At 34.2% G+C, this 22,423-nt stretch overlaps 1 protein-coding gene across 2 annotated transcripts in view; it reads left to right on the top strand.

Moving 5' to 3' along the window:
• Nucleotides 1-22,423, top strand: part of Rps6ka6 (ribosomal protein S6 kinase A6) — a 130,902-nt gene that overhangs the window by 31,664 nt on the left and 76,815 nt on the right. For both annotated transcript variants that reach the window (XM_051142408.1, XM_051142407.1), the window contains exon 3: nucleotides 10,371-10,522. In XM_051142408.1, coding sequence (XP_050998365.1) covers nucleotides 10,412-10,522 — 111 coding nt within the window. In that variant the 5' untranslated portion in view covers nucleotides 10,371-10,411. The remainder of the gene's footprint in view (nucleotides 1-10,370; nucleotides 10,523-22,423) is intronic.

Here is a 22,423-nt window from a genome sequence, read left to right as displayed (position 1 = left end):
ACAGTAAACTGAGCTTTGCCATACATTAGAAAACAAAGAATTCGAGTTTGTGAATTGCTTTATCCTTAGGTCCTTTTGTGTTTACTGCTTCACAAGTATGAACCATTTGATTTTCCTCAGCTTGGGGAGTAGACTCTATTTGTAATTTGAGAATACAAAGCCAGAAGGGCAAAAGACAGCGTGAGAATTCAGTTTAGAGCTGTGTTTTCTTTTGAAAATTGAAACTCTTGTCAACAACTATTTTTTTATTACATAATGCAGATTAGATTTTTTAAACTATTCAATTAAGGTGTGGTCCACACTTCTTTGGTCAGTTTTATAGGGTGTGTAGTAGTAGGCACAGTACATCTAAGTATTATTCTGCAAGTAAAAGAAAGGAGAAAGGGCTCATAAGGGAATTTAATGTCATTGGTTTCAATCCAGTGTTTTCAATCCACACTGTTCTCCTATGGGGTCTCTTCATGTCTCACTGCAAAGTCAACTTTTTAATCATCCCAGGAGTACAGTTATAGAAACAATAAGTTAAAATCTAGAAACCAATTAAAGATTATATCAGCCCCCAAAACAACTGTTCTTTCTAAAACCATAGCAATTTATGCCAGCCTGGATACACAAAGCCTGTAACTAAACCAAAAGCTTGCATCTCATCCATTAAACAAATACTGAAGCTCAGGGGACATGTGTTTATGTACATTCTGAGCTTATTGGGATAAAAAATTGAGCCACAGAGTTGGTGTGTTTTGTCAATTATTGTCAAATAAAGGCTTATACTTGATTTCTAGTTTAGATTACAAATCTAAAAGATTGGACCAATTCAATGAATATTTCTTCAAGGGAGACAATAACATTTGCTTTCCTGACCATAATCTTTGCAGCAATGTTAAATAGGTTGTTAATTTTAAAGGATATTTGGAGTTAAATCAGTGCATGCATCAGTAAATGATTCCACAGAGCCTGAGTTAGTGTATACTGTTCAGAGGGAAAAAACATTACTCATATGTACATTAGCATTTTCGTTTTTACTGTAGCAATATATCATTCCATTTTTTTTCTGCGTAGTAGGAAATGATGCTGCAAAATGCACTGCAGATCTCAGGTACAAACCATTGGCTGGCTTTTTAAAACTGGTAATTTAATTACAAATATTAGTTAAAACCTAAGAAAACATGCTCCATAATCCCTGCACACTTGCCTGCTCTCTCAGAAGAGAACTGAAAGTTTCTGCTTCTTTTGTGTAGTTATTTATTGCATTTTCTGGTCTAGTGCTTGGTCAGTAATTAGTCAGACAGGCAGAAAGTGTTGTAGTGCCTCTACCTGCCTCCTTCTCACTCAGAAGAACCAGTAGCATTGGCTACAGCAACAGCAAAGAATGATCATTTAGTTTCCAACACTGTGGACTGTGAATGAATGTGTAGGTGTGAGCCTGAGGGAGAAGAGAGGCTTAGAGACAGAGAAGGAGATGGAGAGCTAATAGTGATTCATGGCAAGTATAAGAATAGAAGTCATTTTAAAAGCAATGGGTGGCAGTCTATAAAATAAGCCCATTTAACTCATCACTAAAGAGAAATTGTTGTTCGTAATGCTATCAAATATTTTTTTCCTTCAAAAACCCTGTTTGGATGATTTGTATGACTTTTACATTTTCAAATTTCTGTGATTCATGCTAAATAAACCACATCTTGAGCTAGAAAAAAATTCAAGATGAAGTAATAAAAGAGCAAATTTTTAAAAATTTCCTCATCCATTATTTGAGTTAATAACAGCAAAGAGAAAAATAGATTTTCTTCCTTTTTAAATAAACAAAGAAAGCTTTCAGAATTATGTTTATGGGAAATAATTAAACATGCTTTGAACTTTAGTGCTTTCAATTGTGCATCTGAACAGTTTTCAAATGGGTTTGGATTTATCTATGGCATTAACAATTTAAAGTGCCATCCCTAGTATGTATGTAACTTGCAGAGTGCAGCCTAATGATTTGATTAGTGTGGTGGTGGTGAGTGGATTTCTACAAGGGCTGTGCAGAGGTCTGAAGAGGCATAGCCGCATTTGCCCTTTCCTTGCAGTGCACAGTAACTGGGAGGATGGTATTGACAGGGGAACAGAACCCAAAATGTCCATCTGCCCCTAAGTGCTAACCAATGTGATCCTTTTACTGGTTTACTGGTTCTTTGGGGAAAAGGAGCCTATTGCAGAAACTCTTGAGTATACATACATAATTAATAACACAGACCTCTTTGTCCAGACACTTAAGCACCTGCCAAACATGGAAAATAATATTATTAGTGAAGGGAAAGAAAAAAGATGCCCCAGGCAATATTTCATAAACTATAGAGGCCCTTTTCTCTCATTGTCTGACATGGTTTGGCATTTGATAGATATGAATAAAAAAGGAAGAAAAAAAGTGCATCAAAAGCTCAAGAAATTCTGGCTGCCATATATAGGATATTATTTAACAGGTACTTGAGAAGGCCTCCAATCTATCCCTTCAAATTGTTCCTCCACAGTGTATCAAAGTGTCATATTTTATAGTTAAGGTAGTAAGTCTCTTTGCATTATACTCATTTAATAAGCAGAAACACACTTGGTCTTTATCATCTAATAAGTGATCTTAATACAAATTACCTTCTGAGATTGGTTTTTAAGGCATTGGGCAGAAAGAAAAATGAGATGGAGAGTTCAGAGTACAGACGGTTGCTTCAGTTAAATGGGTTTAAATGAGAATCTGAACAGCTGGGCTGATTATATAAAAGCAGTGAAAGACTTAGGGCAAGAGTCAGAGAAAAGAGGAGAAAAAGAAGACACAAATACAGAGACAAACTTCTACCTTCCTCGCTCATTATTTATTGAATACACTAATCCAGTACAGTGTTTTCTTCAGGCTTTCTTGACCAGAGGATGGCCATGATAGTGCAACATAGTATGTAACAACGACTGGCCATATCTTCTGCCTTTCTGGCTCCTTTCTTTTCTGTATCATAGACAAGAAAAAAAAAGATAAATGAGTTTGGCCCATAGAAGGCTAGGGTATTGTGTACCATTGAGGGCATTGACTATAAAGTTGAAAAAAAAGTTTTTTAAGAAAGACTGAAACAGAGTGCCAATTAATTGGAAACAATTGCATCACTTGGGAGTGGAAGGTTAGCTGATTCTGGGAAAAGCCAGGTGTTAGAGGTAAAAAAAAAAATGATGGGAAACCTCTTTAGTCTCTATGATGTAGGTGGAAATGGAAGTTGAAGAACAAATATCAACCTCAACCCAGTAGAGTGAATCAGTGAGGAATCAATCAGCTTGAAGAAATACTCTATTATTAATCTTTAAATGGTATTGCATGGACTATGCCTGTGAATAAGAAAAGTGACAATGATAAAGGGCTGCAAATTGTGTACTATGAGTAATTCATTAGTGTTTTTAACCCTTGAACACTATCATTTTCAGGCATGTCTTAACAAGGGGAAAAGAGTAATTGCCTCTGTGTGGTCCTTAGTAGAGGATTCAAAAACACAAAACCATTCATACGTTGTTGTTAAAATGTATGTTCCCATCTTATCTATTGAATGTCTCTGTGTTATCATCACATAACTATTTGGTTTCTCTGTTTTGAGGAAATATCATATACCATTCTGTTTGGGTTAAGGCTTGGAAAAACAGGAAAGACTCTGCAAAAACCAGACCCAAATAATAAATAAGATGGAGACTAAGCCTAGTCTGTCTGAGGAAGAGAATGATAAGGGATAACATAATTGCTGTCTGCAAGAAAATGAATGAAGTTTATGTAGAGGAAAGGGAGATATGGGTCACTTGTCTTGTATGATCAACTACGTTTTTGGAGAGGAGAAAAGTTTCCACAAGCCACTTTTAAAACATGATAAATCTTGGTCTTTCCCAAACGTCTTATTTTAAATTACTTTTACACACACACACACACACACACACACACACACACACACACACACACACACACAAAACCACTACATTTTAAGATAATTAAGTAATAATACCTCTAACTTATTAGTCCAAACAACCATTTAAGGCATTATTTTCAAAACATAGTAAGAAAGTTGTGGGAATGAACTCTATGAGAAAGATGGAGTCTCTTAGATTTCTAAGGAAAGATAAACATTAATATGTATGACTTACAAAACATTTGAAAACAAAAAGAATAAAAGGTGCTATTTTCTTTTAAAATTTGATCTATGTTTTCTAATAATCTTATAGTCAATATCTTATCTTTTTAAAGTACATAAAAGTAATTAAAATGGTTAATACTAAGTATGGAAAGAAAAATCTCTAGTGTCTATATATTGCACAGTTCACTTTTTTTTAACTAAGACTGTTTTGATAATTTCTTCTAGAAATTTGCTTTATATTTTAAAATTCTGATAGTCTTTAAAAATTCAGTAAACATCTTTAAGTGTTAATGATAATACCTCAGTAAATGTGAAGACAAAAGAACCAAATGCATCCTTCATGTTACAGATGGTCTATGGCTTAAAACAATTTAGCCTAATGATTTCCGAGCTATAGTGTGATACAAAAGCAATATATATTCAGGAGAAACTGTATTTAAAAATTTGAACTTTGATCATTTCTCCGACTACTACTATATGGTCATGTATTTTCTTGCAATGCTAATATATCTGAGTCAGCTATATGAACTATGATAAACTATGGGGCTTAATGGGGAAGATATATTAATTATATTTCCAATATATGATATTTTCAACTCATAAGGACTTTATCCATTACCCATGGTAACTGTGGATCATTTGTACATACAGTCTTTTGGATAGTATAGGAACTGAATGAAACAGAGCTATGAATAGGCTATGGTGAGAGCTCAGAAGGTGAAGCCTTGGATGGATTTGTAATATATAACTTATAATAACAACCTGGATGAAATGAACAGGAAATATCCTAGCTAAACAGGAAAACAAAAGTGGATGTGAAGCATAGGAAGTACTATTCTGGGTTAGAATATTAAAGTACATAGTGATATCATTTACTGTAATTAGAAACAAAAGAGAGAAACAGTTGCTTATAGCAATTTAAGTTTGAAAATGCAGATTTGTTGACTGAATCCCATGGAACATATTGAATGAAATAGCTTAGGGGGTGTTAAAGTGAAAGATTTATTTGTTTAGAAAGGTGATCTGGTTTGGAGATGAAATTTGTGATATATTAGCATATATGAATAAGATTACATGTAGAACTGAATGTAAAATAGGAGCTCTTGAGGGCTGAAGAAAAAAATACCACAAACTAGCAACATCTAAAAAACTTTTAATGAAATCAAGCCCCTCCCATCAAAACAAACAAATACAAGACAGAAGAACCTATATAGATAGGAGAAAATCACATGGTAATAACATAGGAACTAAAAAAATGAGAAGGGGTATTTCAGAAAATAACAAGGATTATATACTAACCATATAGACATCATGGACTTTAGTAATTTCAAAGATCAGTGAGGTGGAATAAAATTATAGTAAATTTAAGAGTGAATGAGGGTGATGGACACTGAAAAAATTAGAATAAAAATCTTCTTTAAATAAATTTGACTGTTTGCAGAAGTACATATCAAAGGAAACCATGATTTTTTTTAAAACATAAAATAGCATTTTCTATTACTGTGGAAAGTAGTAGAGAGCTCAAGGTTAAAGCTATAAGACAGGTAAGTTAAACAGAGTGATCAAGTGATCAAGAGAATGCAGTTGGGGTGAGCTGGAAACATCTCAAGGGGCAGGCCTCAGGTGGCAATTCTGAGATGCTAACATTAAGGAAATATTTGTGTTAATAACTTATTAGACCAGAGGTGGCTTATTTCTTCCATTGTATCCTGCAAGAACATAAAAAGGAGGAGGAGAGTGATGAACAAGTATGACTATAGGTGACATGCTAGAAAATTTGTAGGTTCTCTTATGAGAACCACACAGTATGAGGTGAATACATTAAATGAAGAAACAGATGGGGTGTGATAAGAAGAGAGTAGAGAAGATTTAAAATAGCTTTTATAAGGAGAGGAAGGAAGAAATGTTACTAGGTAACCTTGAAAGCAAGTTGAGATTAGAGACCAAGAATTTGCATTAAACCAATTTGCTATTTTCTCTAACATTATTTAGTATCCCAACAGTGTACATTCGGAGTAGATACTTAGATCATTAGATGGTTTGAATTTCATCTTATGCATGCTAAGGGCACTGAATAAAAAACAAATAAATTTGAAAAAGGAATAACTTAAATTAAAAAAATGACATCTAGGTTGATCAAAAGTTGAGACCGGATAGTCTTTATTTCCCTTCCCTTTGACTGAGCTTCAAAGAGCATTTATCCCAAGTATGAATTTTGTAAACATTAGTACATTTTCATTGCCCTATAAAACCAATTGTGTATTTTACACATTCTTATCTGAAAGACAGAGATCCAAACTACATATAACAAGTGAACAAATGCTAAATCTAAAATGCCAAATCCTTGATATTAAGATTCTTAACAGGAAGAACTTGACGGAGAAGTCAGGATATAAGTATTTGAACATCAGTGATATTAGAAAAAGTCGTAGAACAAAATATGAATTTATATTTAGTGAGATACTAAAGGCCCAATGCAAATACAGGTGGTAGCTTTGCCTGCTGTTCCTGTTCTGAACTAAACTAGCTTGTCCAATAGACAGAAAGGAATAAAGACATGAAGAAAGTAAAATCTAAAAGGACATGGTAACTGACTTGATAGAAGAAATAAAGAAAAATAGTGAATCATGGTTGGGAGAATGTTACAATTTGTGGTAGCCAAAGTTAGGAGAAGAACGTTTTATGAGGAAGATATGATGGGTTCTGTTTGCATTTAAGGGATCTGTAGTAGTAATTAATAGCTGTGTAAGCATTTTTTTAATGAGATTTGTAAGACCAGAAGTAGTTCTGAAGATTTGTCTATTGCTGTCATCAACATAGCTGTTACAAAAGTCTTGAAAACAAATCAAACTTTAAAAAGTAACAGTGGAAAGAGCTAAATGCACAGAAAGGCATAGAAGGAAATATAAATAAAAATGTTTATAGTAGGAGAAAAATAATCAAGATAATCATAAGCCAATGAAGCACCATTTCTTGGACTTTTAAGTAAGATCAAGTATAGAAACGAAAGGAAGAGTTTCAAGTTAAATATAATAAGAAAATAAACATGGTGTAAAAAGATAATGTAGATTTATTAACATGGAAATCATTGCTAAACTCTGAAAGCTTGGTCACCCTACCAAGAGGAACTAAATTAATAGTGAAGAGGTACATGTAGAAAAAGGTTGCACAGAAAGAGTATGCCTCAGTGATAATGTAGCTCAGTGGAAAGGCACTTGCTTAGTATGGGTGAGCACCGTATCAATTCTCAATACCGCAATCAATTAAAAACAAGTTTTATAAAACCAAGAATATGCTTAAGGTAACTGTTAGAGAATTTTGACTGTGAAAGGAAAAAAATAATTCCAGCTAAAGGGAGTAGTTTTAGATTATAACTGTTTTTAAGGCTGGGCAAAATTTCCCCTCTAGGAAGTTGTTAAAGTTGAAATATATGATAATTATTACATGCATGCTCTGGATGCAAAATATTCTAGTTATTCACCAATTCATCAAGATGTCAACCAATGAACACAGCCAATAAAGACCTTTAGTTGACTGTATTGGTGTTAGAAGATTAATGATCAACCATGACAGCTCATGTTACTCATTTATAATTTGCCCTGACAATGGTTTCCTTTAATTTCATTTTTGGAATAGATGTCCGAGAGTTTATATAGTAGATTAAATAAATAGATTATATACAAAAAAACTATATTTGTGGACTGTAAATGTTGATATTTAATGCTTCAACTAAATGTTCTTAAGCCAATGGTTCTCAACCTGTGGGTTGTGACCCCTTTGGGGTCACATATCAGATACCCTCCTGCATACCCAATATTTACAATACAATTCATGACAGTAGCAAAATTACAGTTGTGAAGTAGCAACAAAGTAATTTGATGGTTGGGAGTCATGAAAACATGAAGAACCGTGTTAAAGGATGGCAGCATTAGGAAGGTAGAGAATCACTATTTAAGCCTTCATGCTCAGAAATCTCTTTTTGTATGGCCCTTATTTCTGAATGGAAAAATAGAATATTCATTATCAAATTTATGAACATAACTTATTTAGGCACACTACAAGAATATAAATATATTTTGTAACAGAAGAGAAACTTATTTTGTTTTCTCTTGGAGAATAGTAAAAAGAAAAATGAGGAGAAAGATACGAGTAGTTTCTGTGTTGGAAAATAGTTTCTGTTTTTGTGGACCTGTCTTCATTCTGTTCCTCCTTTTCCGTGATGGGAGAAGTGGGAGAGATGAAGCATTGGATGTGGACAGATTTCAACTGTAGTTTGAGCTATGCTACTAAATTATCTGTGGGCACTTAACTTCTTTGCACTTAGGTTTTTTATTTGAAAAGTAGGACTGATGGTGTCTGTTTTGTAAAATTTGTGAATTTTATGAGATTATATATATATATATATATATATATATATATATCTCACATATATAACACTTTTTTCTTCTTGAGTTTTCTTCTTTGAATCTAGCCACCCTTGCTTATAAAACTGTGTGCCCTTTTCATTGTTTTTATTCCTATAAGTCACAATTCTTATAGCAAACTATTAACCTGGATCATAGTAATGAACAACCACAAATTTAGTGGCTTTGATAATTGATTTTATCAGCTAATGTAAAGAAATGTGCTAAAATAGTAACTGAAGAGTGAGGGGGGAAAGACCATATTATGGTGGTAACAGTATTTATGTCTACTGAGGCCTCTATTTTTCTATTCCATTACATTATTGGAGATAGTTGTGAAAGAGGGAGATAGAGAGACATTAGGTTGATGGAGGAAAATGATCTGTTAGCTATACAGTCCTTACAATGAAACACTGTCCTTTTAGAAGTTTGTTTCACAATTCCTGTCATCACCAACAGGTCCTTAAAAGGGTAAAAAATATCGTCAGTTTTGCTATTTGTGGACATTTGGATGAATATAGTAATAGCAAAAATGTATAAAGCCATTCTCATTAAAGTATTTGAATAAAAAATTTAATATATGATTGATTGTAGCACATCTCCAAGTCAATGTCGTCTGCTTTAATCCTTTTAAAAAAACACATCAGAGTATAAATTATAAATAAATAAAATATAAATTAGGTATTATTTCAGCTGGATGGGGTGGCTCACATTTTTAATGTCAGCACTTAAGAGGCTGACAAGATGATTGCTGAGAGTTTGATGCCAGCCTAAACTACATGGTGAGACCCTGTGTCAAATTTAAAAAGCAAGTAAAAAGAAAGAAACACAAGGAAAGATGAAATAGAAACATTTTCAGTAACATTCTCCACTTGTCTTCTGTCCCATGAACACTGTCTTACCGTCTTAAGTTACAATTTAACTTACGTACATCCCTACCGTGCAACTAAACTATCAAATACTATTGTTTTTCTTTTTTGTCATGCAAATATTTTACTTTTAATCTACATTCCTAGCTGCTATGGTTTTTTGAGACCACATTTTCCTGTGGTGCTAGGTTGGACTCAATTTTGTGATCCTCCTGCTTCACCCTTCCGAGTGCTAGAATTACAGGCATGAGCCATGATATAATGTTCCAAGTATGTTTTAAATTGGGTTATATTTAATATTGATATTTAATATATATCCGTGTCCTTAATACTTTTATGTGTTGCTAAAATAATATACTGTCATATTATGACAATATACACTGGATGCTAATGATATACTTGATTTTGTCAGTTGGATTCATCGTTCAAATTGATTACTCATACTGATATTTGTAGCATCTAAATGCTATATAATTAGGGGAAATCTAGTTATTGGTAGAAGGAAACTAGCCAACTGGCTGGTGGCCAAGAAGGTCTGAGCTGATGTGGAAGGGTATATTTATGACAGGAACTGCCCAGGGATAGAGACAGTTCTGAGATGGGAATGCCAGGAATTTAAATAAGAAAGGGTAAATGAATGTCCCAAGAGAAAATAGAGGAAGAGGGAATAACGTGGCCTATTTTCTTTTTCTGAATGTGAGGGACATGTGAAGGCTAGGTTTTGTAGGGGTTAGACTCTCATTCACCGTTTCTTCTTCATTCTGTCCCTTTTCCAAGAAAAGAGGTAACTTATGAGTTGCTGTGTTTTTTAGAAAATATACTACAGAATCCCTGGAGAGTAGGGGTTAAGGTGAGATTTCAAAATTTGAAAACTTCTCCAACTTTTGCCCTTTGCTTCCTCATGTATTAAATTGCTTGCTATGTTTCCCAAATCTTTCACTGTTTTATCTCAAGTCGTATTTTTTTTCCAGGCTGTACTACACATTTGTAGACAGATCCACTTCAAGGCGCGATGAGTTCTAGAAGGACACAGCGTAGAACATTTGGCCTTAGGGCTAAAATGAACTTAAGCCTGTGTTGTTGCATTCCAATTTTTAGACGTCAACGACAATCCAAGATCCAGGTAAGAATACCTAGAAATATTGTGTTGAGTTTTCTTAGGCTATGACTAAGGGAATGTAGAATGTTTGAGTGTTATGAGTGTGTGCAAAGAACAGTATAATGTTTGCTACTAAAGAATTTATATATGTTCAGTCCTTTCTGTCCTTTCAGAGTTGGGAATTGGGGAAATGGGTTAAGATTGGGATTCCAAACAACTTTGACAAGCTGATGTGAGTAAAAATAAACATGACAAAGTCTATTAAAGGCAAACCCAAATCCAAAGAATAGTAGATTACAGAAATGAGTACAAGATGGTCCTGAACTGGGTAAGTATAAATATAACAAATAATTGTATAGGGCCCACGAGAACTTTAGGTCAAACATGCCAATAATAGAATGTTCTATAGTCAGCAACAGTGAACATGATCTAATATATATAGATATATTAATAGTATAGAGGCGCTAACATATTATTTTGTATTTGAAGTTTTATAATGCCTTTCACAGGGAGTAATATGCTAAGTTTCAGCATCTATGACCTATCTATGTAAGCTATGGAGTTTTGGGGGAAATTTCAGGGAAAGCAAGCCAAAGTGATTCCTTTCAAATTCTTAGAAAATTGTCCTTATAAAGGACAACAAAAAGACCTGAAAGGTTAGCTGAATTATAAGTCTTCAAATAGTTGGAGAGGCATTATATGGGGGTAGAAGGAATGGGTCAGACAGCCCCTAAACATTTCCACTCAAATCAGACTTAATGGAATGACTGAGAAAGTTCACTAAGTCAAGTTTGTTTTAGCATAGCATAGTTCTCACTTCAAAATAATGAAACTTTAGCATTATTTGAAATATAGATGAAAAATTTCCCCTTTGAGCTTTGTTAGAATAAGACAAAAAGCTACCATTATGAAATGATTTTTAGTACAGACTGGTCATATAACAAAGTGGACAGTCTATTAGTAGATTTTTGGAAAGCATTTTAAGTAATATAAGTCTGTGAAATAAGGTTCATTCACCAGTTCAAAGGGGAAAATTGGATTCCTAAACATCCATTTTGTTTCTCATTATAATTTTGATAGCATTTGCCCTCGAGTGTTTTTAAACAGCTTCATAGACTTTAAGATTTCCCAGACCTCTTTTACATTTGTAAATATTTAACACCAACCATCCTCACGCCCCTTGGTTTCCAATGTGCCTACACATTTTTCATTTGTTTATCCTAACTTCCAAGGCTGTGTTCTAGCAAAATAAAAATGATGTATGTGAAATTATTTCTAGTTAATCATCACATTTCTGTTTTATCAGATTACTCTAGTTCTTACTAGTAATTTTTCTCTATATGCAAACCAAATGTTTGTGACAACTGGTTGAAATAAATTAGGCTGCTAAGCTGTTCTCATTTTTTACTCTATATAGGCATAAGTTCTTTAAGCATTTATTTTAAGAGATAAAACCAGAAATTGGAGAAAAGTGGCCACTTTTTAGTGTGCTATTAACTCGTCGAGTGCATATGCTTGAAAGCTGTGGTTGGCATACTGAAGTGATGTTTATTTTTCTTTCTCCAGTTTCATCATAGATATGTCTAAATGTACCAAGGTTGCATGACCAAGCAACTGGTAATTTCAGGCAATTAGCTACTTGTTTGAGCTTAAAGATAATCAACATTCATTTTTGACTTTTTTTTCAGTAAAATGTTCAGTTGAAATTCACTCAATTACTTACTTCACACAAAGTGAAGTGGAGAATTGAAGCAATTATCTACATGATTCAAACAAAAAATGACCTCTTTGACCTCAATTATAGTACCTGGATATTTTAAGCAAACTGTGAGTTTTGCTTGAAAACTGGAAAACTGTTAGTATTAAATATTTACAAATGTAACTTTTGTTCAGAAAACTGCTCAAGTCTTCAACTTCTACTTTGGTTTATGTGGCCTGAACATTAACTGAAACTAGTGATAACTAATGAAATGAATGATTCACTGAATTTGCACAAGAAAAATATTGTTTGAAAATAAGGATGAATTTAATTACTATGAAAGAAACATGACAGATTCAAGATGTCTCCTGTATTTATTGTTAAAAATTGTTCTAAAGGTATTCAATAGTAGAAATAAGACTCTAAAATTAGTATTTGAAGTGGAAGCAAGAGAAACAATATGGGGTATCCTAATAGTCAGCTCCAAACAGGGTAGTTGAATAATTACATGATCACTTCTATATTGAAAACGTGCATTTTTAAATTTTTATTATTTATTTCTCTCATATATTACATGCCCAGTTATCCCTCTCTCAGTCCCTCCTACCCACCTCCCCTCTTCCTCAGATCCACTCCCCTTCATTTCCCTTCAGAAAAGAGCAGGCCTCCCAGGGATATCAACCAAACATGGCATATCAAGTTACAACAAGACCAGATACAAATGCTCAAGGCAACCCAATAGAAGAAAGACGGTTCCAAAAGCAGACAAAGGAGTCAGAGACTCATTCACTCCCACAATTGGGAGTCTCACAGGAACATTAAGCTACATAACTATAACATATATGCAGAAGGTCTAGGTCATACCCATACAGGCTCCCTGATTGTCAGTTTGGTCTCTATGAACCCCTATGAGGCCCTCTTAAGTTGACTTTATGGGCTGTGTTCTTGAAGAAGCTTCATCTAGCAACTGACAGGACTAGATGCAGAGACCCACAGCCAAACATTAGATGGACCTTGGGGAATCCCACTAAAGAGGGGGAAGAAGGATTATATGAGTCAAACATGCATTTTTATTCCAACTTCAGTTTATTTAAACTGTGAACAGAAATCAAGCAACAATAGTCTTTTATTGACGAGAGTGCTTTAACACAATAGAAAGTGCAAGATAATTAATTTTTTATCATTACTTAGGAACACAGGAATCTAGGAAAGCAAATTCTTCCTGATAATATGACTATGGAGCAAGTTACAGAGTCAGTAAATTTTAAATTTAAAATTGAGGATGTATTTTGACCATAAGAAACAGACCATATGAGTATTTGAATTTTGGCCTTATGTAATCAAACAGACCAAGGACAAATTAGATGTACATTGGACTATTTAAACATTTACAAAATACCCTTTATCATCAGCTCCCTTCTTTTCAAAGTACTAGTAGTCATTATCTTTTATAGTCCTCAAAAATTACTCTACATAGTACATATGATTAAATAATTTTAGAAATTCAAAAAATGAAAGCTAAAATAACTATAATGTCCCAAGTAACTCAGCATATGGTGGAAATGATGATTTGCATACAAATCTCTCAGATACTATATCACCTTGACAGTTGTTTATGAGGAAAGGGGTATTGAGTTTCATCAACAGAATTATTAATTAATAGTTGCTACAATATAAATTGAATGTATTATTTTATGAAAGTGTATTTTGGAATCTGATTTGGCTCATTGGCACTGGGAAATTTTTCAAAGAGTTTAGGCTTAACTTGTATGGTCATAGAAAAAAATATGTAAATCCACAAATATTGTCCTTGATATTTCCATCTTTCTTATGGATGTAATTGCAGAATTGTCTTTTGTTTTGTTTTGTTTTGTATGTTGTATAGCCCTGGCTGTCCTGGAACTAGCTCTGTAGACCAGGCTGGCCTTGAATTCACAGATTCACATAGACTAGAAGTGTTATGAAGAAAATGTATGCAATACTAAAGGAACAAAAGGCAAAGAAAGTCTACTTAATTTGTCAAACATGAATCCTTAAGAAAGGGAGTGCAAGTCGAAATGGCCTACCACAGAAATGTAGGAGTCATTAGGGATAGGTACAGAATAGAAGGGTGAGATACAGTAATGATGGTATTGTTGGAATAATACAGAATACAAAGAAAGTAACCAGAAGATGAGGCCAGAATAGGATGCAAGCACCAGTTCCTACAAAGAACTTGTATGCTTCTGAGTTTGGTTTGATCTTGAATGTGAAAATTTATATTTAATTTTTTTCTAAAAATGTCATTTTAAATTATAATTTATTCAGATTACATCCCAATTGTTATCCCCTCATTTGTATCTTCCTGTTTCCACCCTCCCGCCCTCTTTGCCCTATTTCTCTCCCCTAGACCTCTGACAGAAGGGGGCCATCACCCCACCATATGACACAGCCTATCAGGTCTCATCCTGATAGCCTGATTATCCTTCTTCTATGTGCTGCCAGTCTTCCCCACCAATGGGAAGTGATCAAATTGGGGTCACCAGAGTTCATGTTAGAGGCAGTCCTTGCTCTCCCCACAACCATGGAGAATGAGCTGTCCATTGGCTATATCTGAACAGAGGATCTAGGTTCACTGCATGCAGTGTCCTTGGTTGGTACAACAGCTTGTGCAGGACACCTTAGGTCCAGATCTGCCAGCCTTGATGATCTCCTTGTGGGGCTCTTTTTAAAGCTAATAGGTAACATGACCCTATATCCAACAAAATACAAGTATTAGGAAAATCATCTTACTCTTATTTCAAAAATCTTAAATTCTAAAAACTCATCTTTGAAAATCCTGTATTCTTCCAAGAATAGTTCATTCTCCATACTGGCAGCATGTAGCCTGAGTCTATTTTCTTTTAGTATTACAGATACATGGGACTCTCACCTACACAAGAGAGTGAGCTTCTGCAAGTCAGGAAATATCTCTTTTGTAACATATTTGCAGGAGTAAGAGATCTGTGAGAAATCAGATAGATTAAAAGAGAAAAATCTTAATGAATTTTTAAGCTAGAATCAGTTTAGATTGAGAAAAAAATTCATGGAGTCCATTTGGAAGTGCTCAAAATAGTCTAGATGAGAGATGATGTGTGACTAAGCTGGCAGCAGTTGCATAGAAGAATAGAGAACAAACAGTCAAGAAATTCACTTATATAGGAATTTTTCTTTTGTCAATAGCCATTAATATTTCTTATGTGCCAGAGGCCAATATAAATGTTGATGATAGGCAATCCAACAGGACCGATATCTGTTCTTTTTCAAATCAGGTGGGAATGGTGGTTACTTGCTGGTGTTAAGCAATGATTATGCAACTTCTGCAGTTTGAAGTCAAGCACTATTATTTGTTATTTGTGTTCATCATTACTGATAAGTTATGAATATAAAACACAGGGTACCTTCCAAGTGCTTAGCTAATCCAGTTGAAGGAAAAAAGTTAGGAACAGAAGAAGGCAGTATATTGGGCATTCATATATGAGATGGAATTAGCTGATCAAATTCTGAAAACATAGAAAAAGGATTGGCGTGGATAAGAACATTAAGTATAGAATACTGCAAGCTGAGGACAGAGTTATATACAAGGCCTCAAAGACTATTTAAAGAATTTGCATTGTGCTAAAAACCAAGTAATTTAAAAACTACAAATAAGTTGGTTTCATTGCACAGGACTGATAATTTCACACACACACACACACACACACAACTTGAGAAAGATGGAAGAATTAAAGACAACAGTGTTTCTAGTGCAAAAGAGCTGTGCATACAGTGACGATATTAACTAGAGCACAAAAGGCCAATAGTAGAATTCTTATAAAAAGAAAATTGATTAGTTTGTGACATTAAGGTGAATGAGAAGTTTCTTAGATGTTTAGTAAACATTCAGAAAGCATCCTTATAAGCCAAGAGAGTGGTCTGACTGAGAGTACTGAAAAGATCTTTCGTAAAAAAAAAAAAAAATGTGACAGTTGTGTTGTAGGGGTAGATGCCAGATGTTAACAGATGTAGAGAAAGTCTCTCTCTCTCTCTCTCTCTCTCTCTCTCTCTCTCTCTCTCTCTCTCTCTCTCTTTGTTCTCTCTCTCAACTCAAACTCAGGGAAAATATATTTCATGTCAGTCACATATTCTTTCCACTTTGAAGCTCTTCATTTCCTCACTCATCTTATCACACTAATCCTTTTGTATTGTTTTCTTTATGTTAGTTTTTCTGTTTATTTATTACTTTCTTTTATTCCAAAACAAATTTGAGCTTACTATATAGTTACAGCACTTTTCCCTTCACTTTCCTCCTTCCAAATCCTCTCATACACCCTTCCTCACTTTCCTTCAGATTCACAGGCCCTTTTACATTGATTGTTATTGTAATGCATATATACATGTGTGTATGCATATGTATATAAATATGTCCTCCTAAATATAACCTGCTTAAGCCATGTAATGTTATATATATACATATATGTGTGTGTGTGCGTGTGTTTTATGTGCACACACACACACACACACACACACATATATATATATATGTATACACACACACACACACATACACACATACACACACATTTTTTTGACCCTGGACAACTAACTAGTGTGCTCTTCACTGAGGAAGGCCATCTATTCTACTCCCAGCTTTTTTTCCTCAGTTGCCTGGAATATTTTGTGTAGGGTTGAGGCCTCATGGGCTTTTCCCTCTCTGCTTTGGCATTCATTGGTGCCATGCATATTCAGCTCAATCACACTGGTGGGGTTTTGACATTACAATAAGACAGAATATCACAGAAAACTCCCCAATCCTTTGGCTATCAGATCACTTGGATCTTGCTATTCTCATCTCTATTGTTCCCCCAGCCCCACTTTTCTTACAATGTTTTAGGTTACTTTCCTGGTTTCTGTAGTCACTTCAGGCTATGTACTAATATCTAAAGATTTAGAGCTAGGGGCTCTAAATGATGTTTGTCTTTCTGGGCCTGGGTTACCTCACACAGTATGATATTTCATAGTTACATCCATTTACCCTGCAAAGTTTATGACTTTATTTTTTTGTACAACTAAATAGTATTTCACTGAATATATGTACTACATTTAAATTGTCCATTCATTGGTTGCAGGACATTTAGATTATTTCTATTTCCTAGCAATTATGAAGATAGCAGCACGGGGCATAGCTGTTTTATTTTTAAGACAAGATTTCACTTTGTAACCTACCCTGTGTTCCAAACTCACAAACCTCCTTCCAAATGCTAGGATCACAGCTGTGCACCACCCTTACCCACCTTCATCTCTCTTCTATGTATGTATGTATGTATGTCCAAGACAGAGTATATATATATATATATATATATATATATATTTTTTCAACACTTATTTAATCTCCTATGATAAAATTAGATGTTCAAAGTCTATGGATGTCAACTGGAATAGTGATCCTTTGAAACAGAAAATTTAAACAATAAATATCAGAATACTTCCATAAATTTCTGTCATATGATATTCTTTGGAAGGCTTTTTTCACAGTCCTTCCACTTCTTCCTCCATTCTCTTCCTCACACTCCTCCTCCACCTTTTTCCTCTATTTTCTCTCTTCCCGACATGGTAGGCTCTGAGCATGCAAGGTTCTAAGTATCCTGCACTCCTGCACCACATGCCTATGTTTTTTGTTTTTACATAGAATAGACATGAACAATACAAGGACTTGTAACACAATAAGTGCTAGAATTTTTTCTGTACATTTTATCTTAAACTGGGTCATCAAAGAGTTAGGGCAAAGAAGGGAAAATAAATGGATGCAAGATAAGATTTGACAAATATATCTTCTTTCGTTGATGTTTCCTATGGGAAAATCAGATGATTCTGGATCAAATGTTGCCATGAACAATATTCTCATATAAACAAATGATGCTGACTGCATTCATTTGTAGCTAAATATTGATGGCAGAAGGATATCTAAGGACATCCTTTAATGTACTCTGTCAGCCTTTGGAGACAATAGTTTCAGCACTTCCCCACCTCACAAAGACGGCATAGGAAATAAAAGCATCCTGAAGATTCTGGAAGATCAGGGAAGAGAGTTACAAGATGGGAATTGTCAGTGTTGGCATGATCATGCCAAGCTTTTTTGCAGCATTGCATTTGGGCATTATATTGATAAATCAGGCTCAATGGGGTAAAGTACTAGAAATACAGAATATATTTTATATTCTTTATGTAAATTAGTCTTACTCATTTTGCTTAGTTTTGGGCAGACTAAAGCAAGAAGCAATCATAAATAGTTTATCTAGAAATACTTTTTCTTATCAATATTGAAAAAGAAAACTTCCCAGAGCCTGTATTGGTGATGATACACAGTTCATTTCTATAATGGTTATAAAGTCAGCTTGATTAAATATTTTCTGGCACTTTGATTTTTATCTCAGAAAACAAGACAGAATTTTTTATCATGACGACTGAATATTTCCAAAGCAGATATTTATTCAAGCAAACAAGATACACTATATATAATAGACCTAATTCTATTTTACCTATTATACATGGAAGTAAAAATGCAGATTATTTTTTGAAGTTCACACAGAAAAGCAAAAGTAATCTGCTTTTGAAATTGGAGGCATATTAGCTTCTATGCTAGATGGAGACCATCTAATTTAAACAGAGTTACATGCCTCTAGTAAATGTTCGAGTGTTGGTTCTAATCAAATTGAGATCAATAGTGCACTGTTCCCTTTCTATACTGCACACTAAATAAATGTATGACAGTAATTCAAGTCGGAGTAAATAGCCATATTAGAGGAAGACAATTAGGACTGATAAGTATCATTATTTGAGATGTTGACATGAATGCAAACACTGAATACATAAATTTTGAAGGCTCCGCTCACCTATCCAGTCATTCGTGTACAGTTTATAAAACAAGAAGGGCTCAAATATGTCTGAAAATGAATGAGAAAGATTCAGTATTCTAGGAAGAAAAACTGTGGGCAAGTAAATGGACGACCCTGTCGATTGCCTATGACAGATGGTAGTCAGGGGTGAGCTTATGTGGCCTAATACTCTGGTGACCTCTGCTTATTTGCTGAGGATAGGCTTAATACGTTTACTGAATAAATGTGTCATATTAACTGTTTTAGGCTCCTGGAGCTTAGTATTGCCACTCTAAGTGATTTACTAGAGATAACATGTTGGCCCCAAAGCTTTCAGAATCTTGCATACATATATCCTCAAATTTTATCTATTTTTTATAAATATTGATCATTGCTATTTTTTTTCTGTAGCTTATCTACTGCTCATTCTTCAATAAATATAGAAAAATAGATTTCTCAGTACTATTAGAATTATATAAATTCTAATTGTAGTACATGAGTAGAATTGGAAAATTGTACTACGTAACTAGATATTTCATGGCTAATTAGTTTATTGTAATCAAGATATTTTTATATTTAAACTGCCAATCCCATTACTTGTAGTAAGGTTGTGCTCCTAGACAACAAAGAAATATTTTCCTGTCAATTTTATGAACATTATTTATCATATATGTTCTCAATAAATACCTTATGCATTTTATTAAACACAGTTATTGTTATTGCACACCCATTTAATAATACTATATTGTAAGGAGAGTAGCAAAAATGTTTACTACTTTAAAAAAATCAGAATAAGAACTCAGTCAAATGAAGGCCTAATGGCCCAAAGACCATGAGAGGTGATTTGCTTGAGTTTCACAAGTCCAGAAACTAGAGTGTCTATTTTGGAATAAGTTTAACTTCAGAAATTTAAAAAACACACCTTGAAAAGGAGGTTGAAATGTATATAGGTTATAGTGAATGTTAATAGGTGGTAATTATTGGCAAGTAGACTTTAAATCAAGGAGGGACTGAGAACCAGGAAAGTAGACAAGGTTACAAAGGGCAACAGAAGGAGACAAAGACTTGGGGATTGGGCATCATAAGGATACAGTGAGAAAGTAAGGACAGAATGCAAGTAATAAAACTTGGGGAGTTCTTGAGGGCCAAGGGGAAGTGTGTCAGGAAGGAGTACGAAAAAGGTTGAAGGATCATGAATCAAGATGGAATGAGAGGCAGAAATGAGAGGGGCTTGGGAAAGAATGAAAAGAAGTTGAGGGAGGTGGGATACTATGGAGGCATTCAGCTGGTTATTACAATTTAATATGTTATGTATAAAAGGATATATGATATCTGTGGACACTTTATATTAAATTGAGTCATTTATTTAATTCCCACTTCTTTGCTCCAATGAAGATAAACAATGTGGCTTATTAAATTGTTTTGGGGCATATGTAGCAGAAGTAAATTATATATATATGTATACGCACACACATATATACCCACGTGTGTGGATGTGTTAATAAATGATTCTGCCTCTTCTACTACTCATTTGCTTCCCCAAAACAGGTGTAATTAAGATTAAGCAATTGGATAATTAATAATGGCATGCAGCCACCTGGTTGGGAGGTGTGTTTTACTGAACAGACTAGTCTTACAGCTATCATTTCTATTTGAAAATGTTTAATGTACTTCTTCATTTGTGGGAATCACTTCCATTTCAAATTAGTGATAAAGCTACAGTGTAATTATGTGACAATTAAAAAGTCCACAACAGACCCAAATGGTTATAAGAAACTATAAAAAATCAGTGCAGAAGAAGCAATATTATCTTGTATTTTTAGAACACATATGTCCAGCATTAGTGTTAGCTGTATTTACACAAATATCCTATATTTATATTTCATTTCAAAGAAATTGTTTTCCTGTACATACATTTTAACTATTTTTCTTTATTCCAAAAATATATGTCTGAAAGACTCCACAGAATCATTCTCTTTTCTCATGTATAATATAAGAAAGCCAGTGAAATATGTTTAATAACAATAAGTAATTTCTCCTCCACTTAAAAGGGCAATTGAAGGAATATGTGGCCACATCCTAATAAAATATAGAAGTTAAAATATGTTAATTTGGTTATATTTTTATTGTATCTATCAAAATATTTTATATGGAGTGGATATCTCTAGGAAATAACATGCCAGGGCAAATATTCCAGCCTTCAATCTTCAGGTGCTCTGCACAAGGGAGCATATTGCTTGTGCTGCCCAGAAACTCTGGAAGGACAGTGACTCAGTATATTAGTGGGAGGGACAAATCAGGTGACAGAACAGGTTATTGCTAAAAAGGAGTGTAAGTGTGCTTATATAATAAGCACACAAACACCTCCACCCACAGCTAAGATTACAAGGGCTAGTTTGGTTGTAAACATCTCTGTCCATGGAAATCTTCTGCTTGTACCTCAGAATATCTTTTTTTGCAAACTCCTCTTTTTACTCCCTACACCACCATCAATACTCTTAACATTACTTTTCAGTGGTTTTTTTTTTGAGTCAGAGCCTACTATGTAGTCTAGGCTAGCCTTGAATTCACAATCCTGCCTCAGCCTCCTAATTACTAGAATAACAGGTTTGTGCCAGTGCATTTGGCTTTTATGAAATTATTAGCCATATTTTGTGTATGTAGGTGTGTGTATCCCTTCCTTTTTTTTATGTAAACACATTCTTCTAAGACAGGCTTATTGAGGAATACTTTTATATACTAAAATACATACAGTAATGTAACTAGAACCAGAGAACCTTTTCATTACTATACCAAACTTCAGGCATTTGAGTAAAATCCATTTCCTTTAGCCTCTAGCCACAACACAGCAGTTTCCTTTTTCTGAATTTACTATTTTCCAAGATGTCATACTTAAATTATAGAGTGAAGCTTTTCATGTGTGATTTTTTTTCACCTGAACAGAAAGAATTTGTAATTTGCTATTTTGGGTTACCATTTAGTTCCATCTTTTTTATTGCCGACTAGTTCTAATTTTAATTTGTTACACACAGTATTTATCTATTTTCAACTTGACTGTTTAGGAATTTCCAGTATGGTGGATTATTGGTAAAGCTGCTAAATATTTTCACATTCACCCAAAGGCCATTGTTTAAATCTGTAACTCAAGTCACTCTGGAGGCAGGAGGATCCTAAATTCAAGGCCAGTCTGGTCATACAGCATACTCAAAGCCAGCATGGGAAATTTAATGAGACAATTTTAAAAAGTAGATGGGGTGCAGATGCAGCTCAGGGATAAAGCATGCATTGGACAATAAGTTCAATCTCCAGTAGCAGAAAACAAAGTAAAACAAAACAAGTAAAGGTCTCTAAACA

The sequence above is a fragment of the Acomys russatus genome, chromosome X (assembly GCF_903995435.1).
Source record: "Acomys russatus chromosome X, mAcoRus1.1, whole genome shotgun sequence".
Lineage (NCBI taxonomy): Eukaryota > Metazoa > Chordata > Mammalia > Rodentia > Muridae > Acomys > Acomys russatus.
The sequence above is the reverse complement of the archived record's forward strand: the minus strand, read 5'-3'. Positions and strand labels throughout refer to the sequence as shown.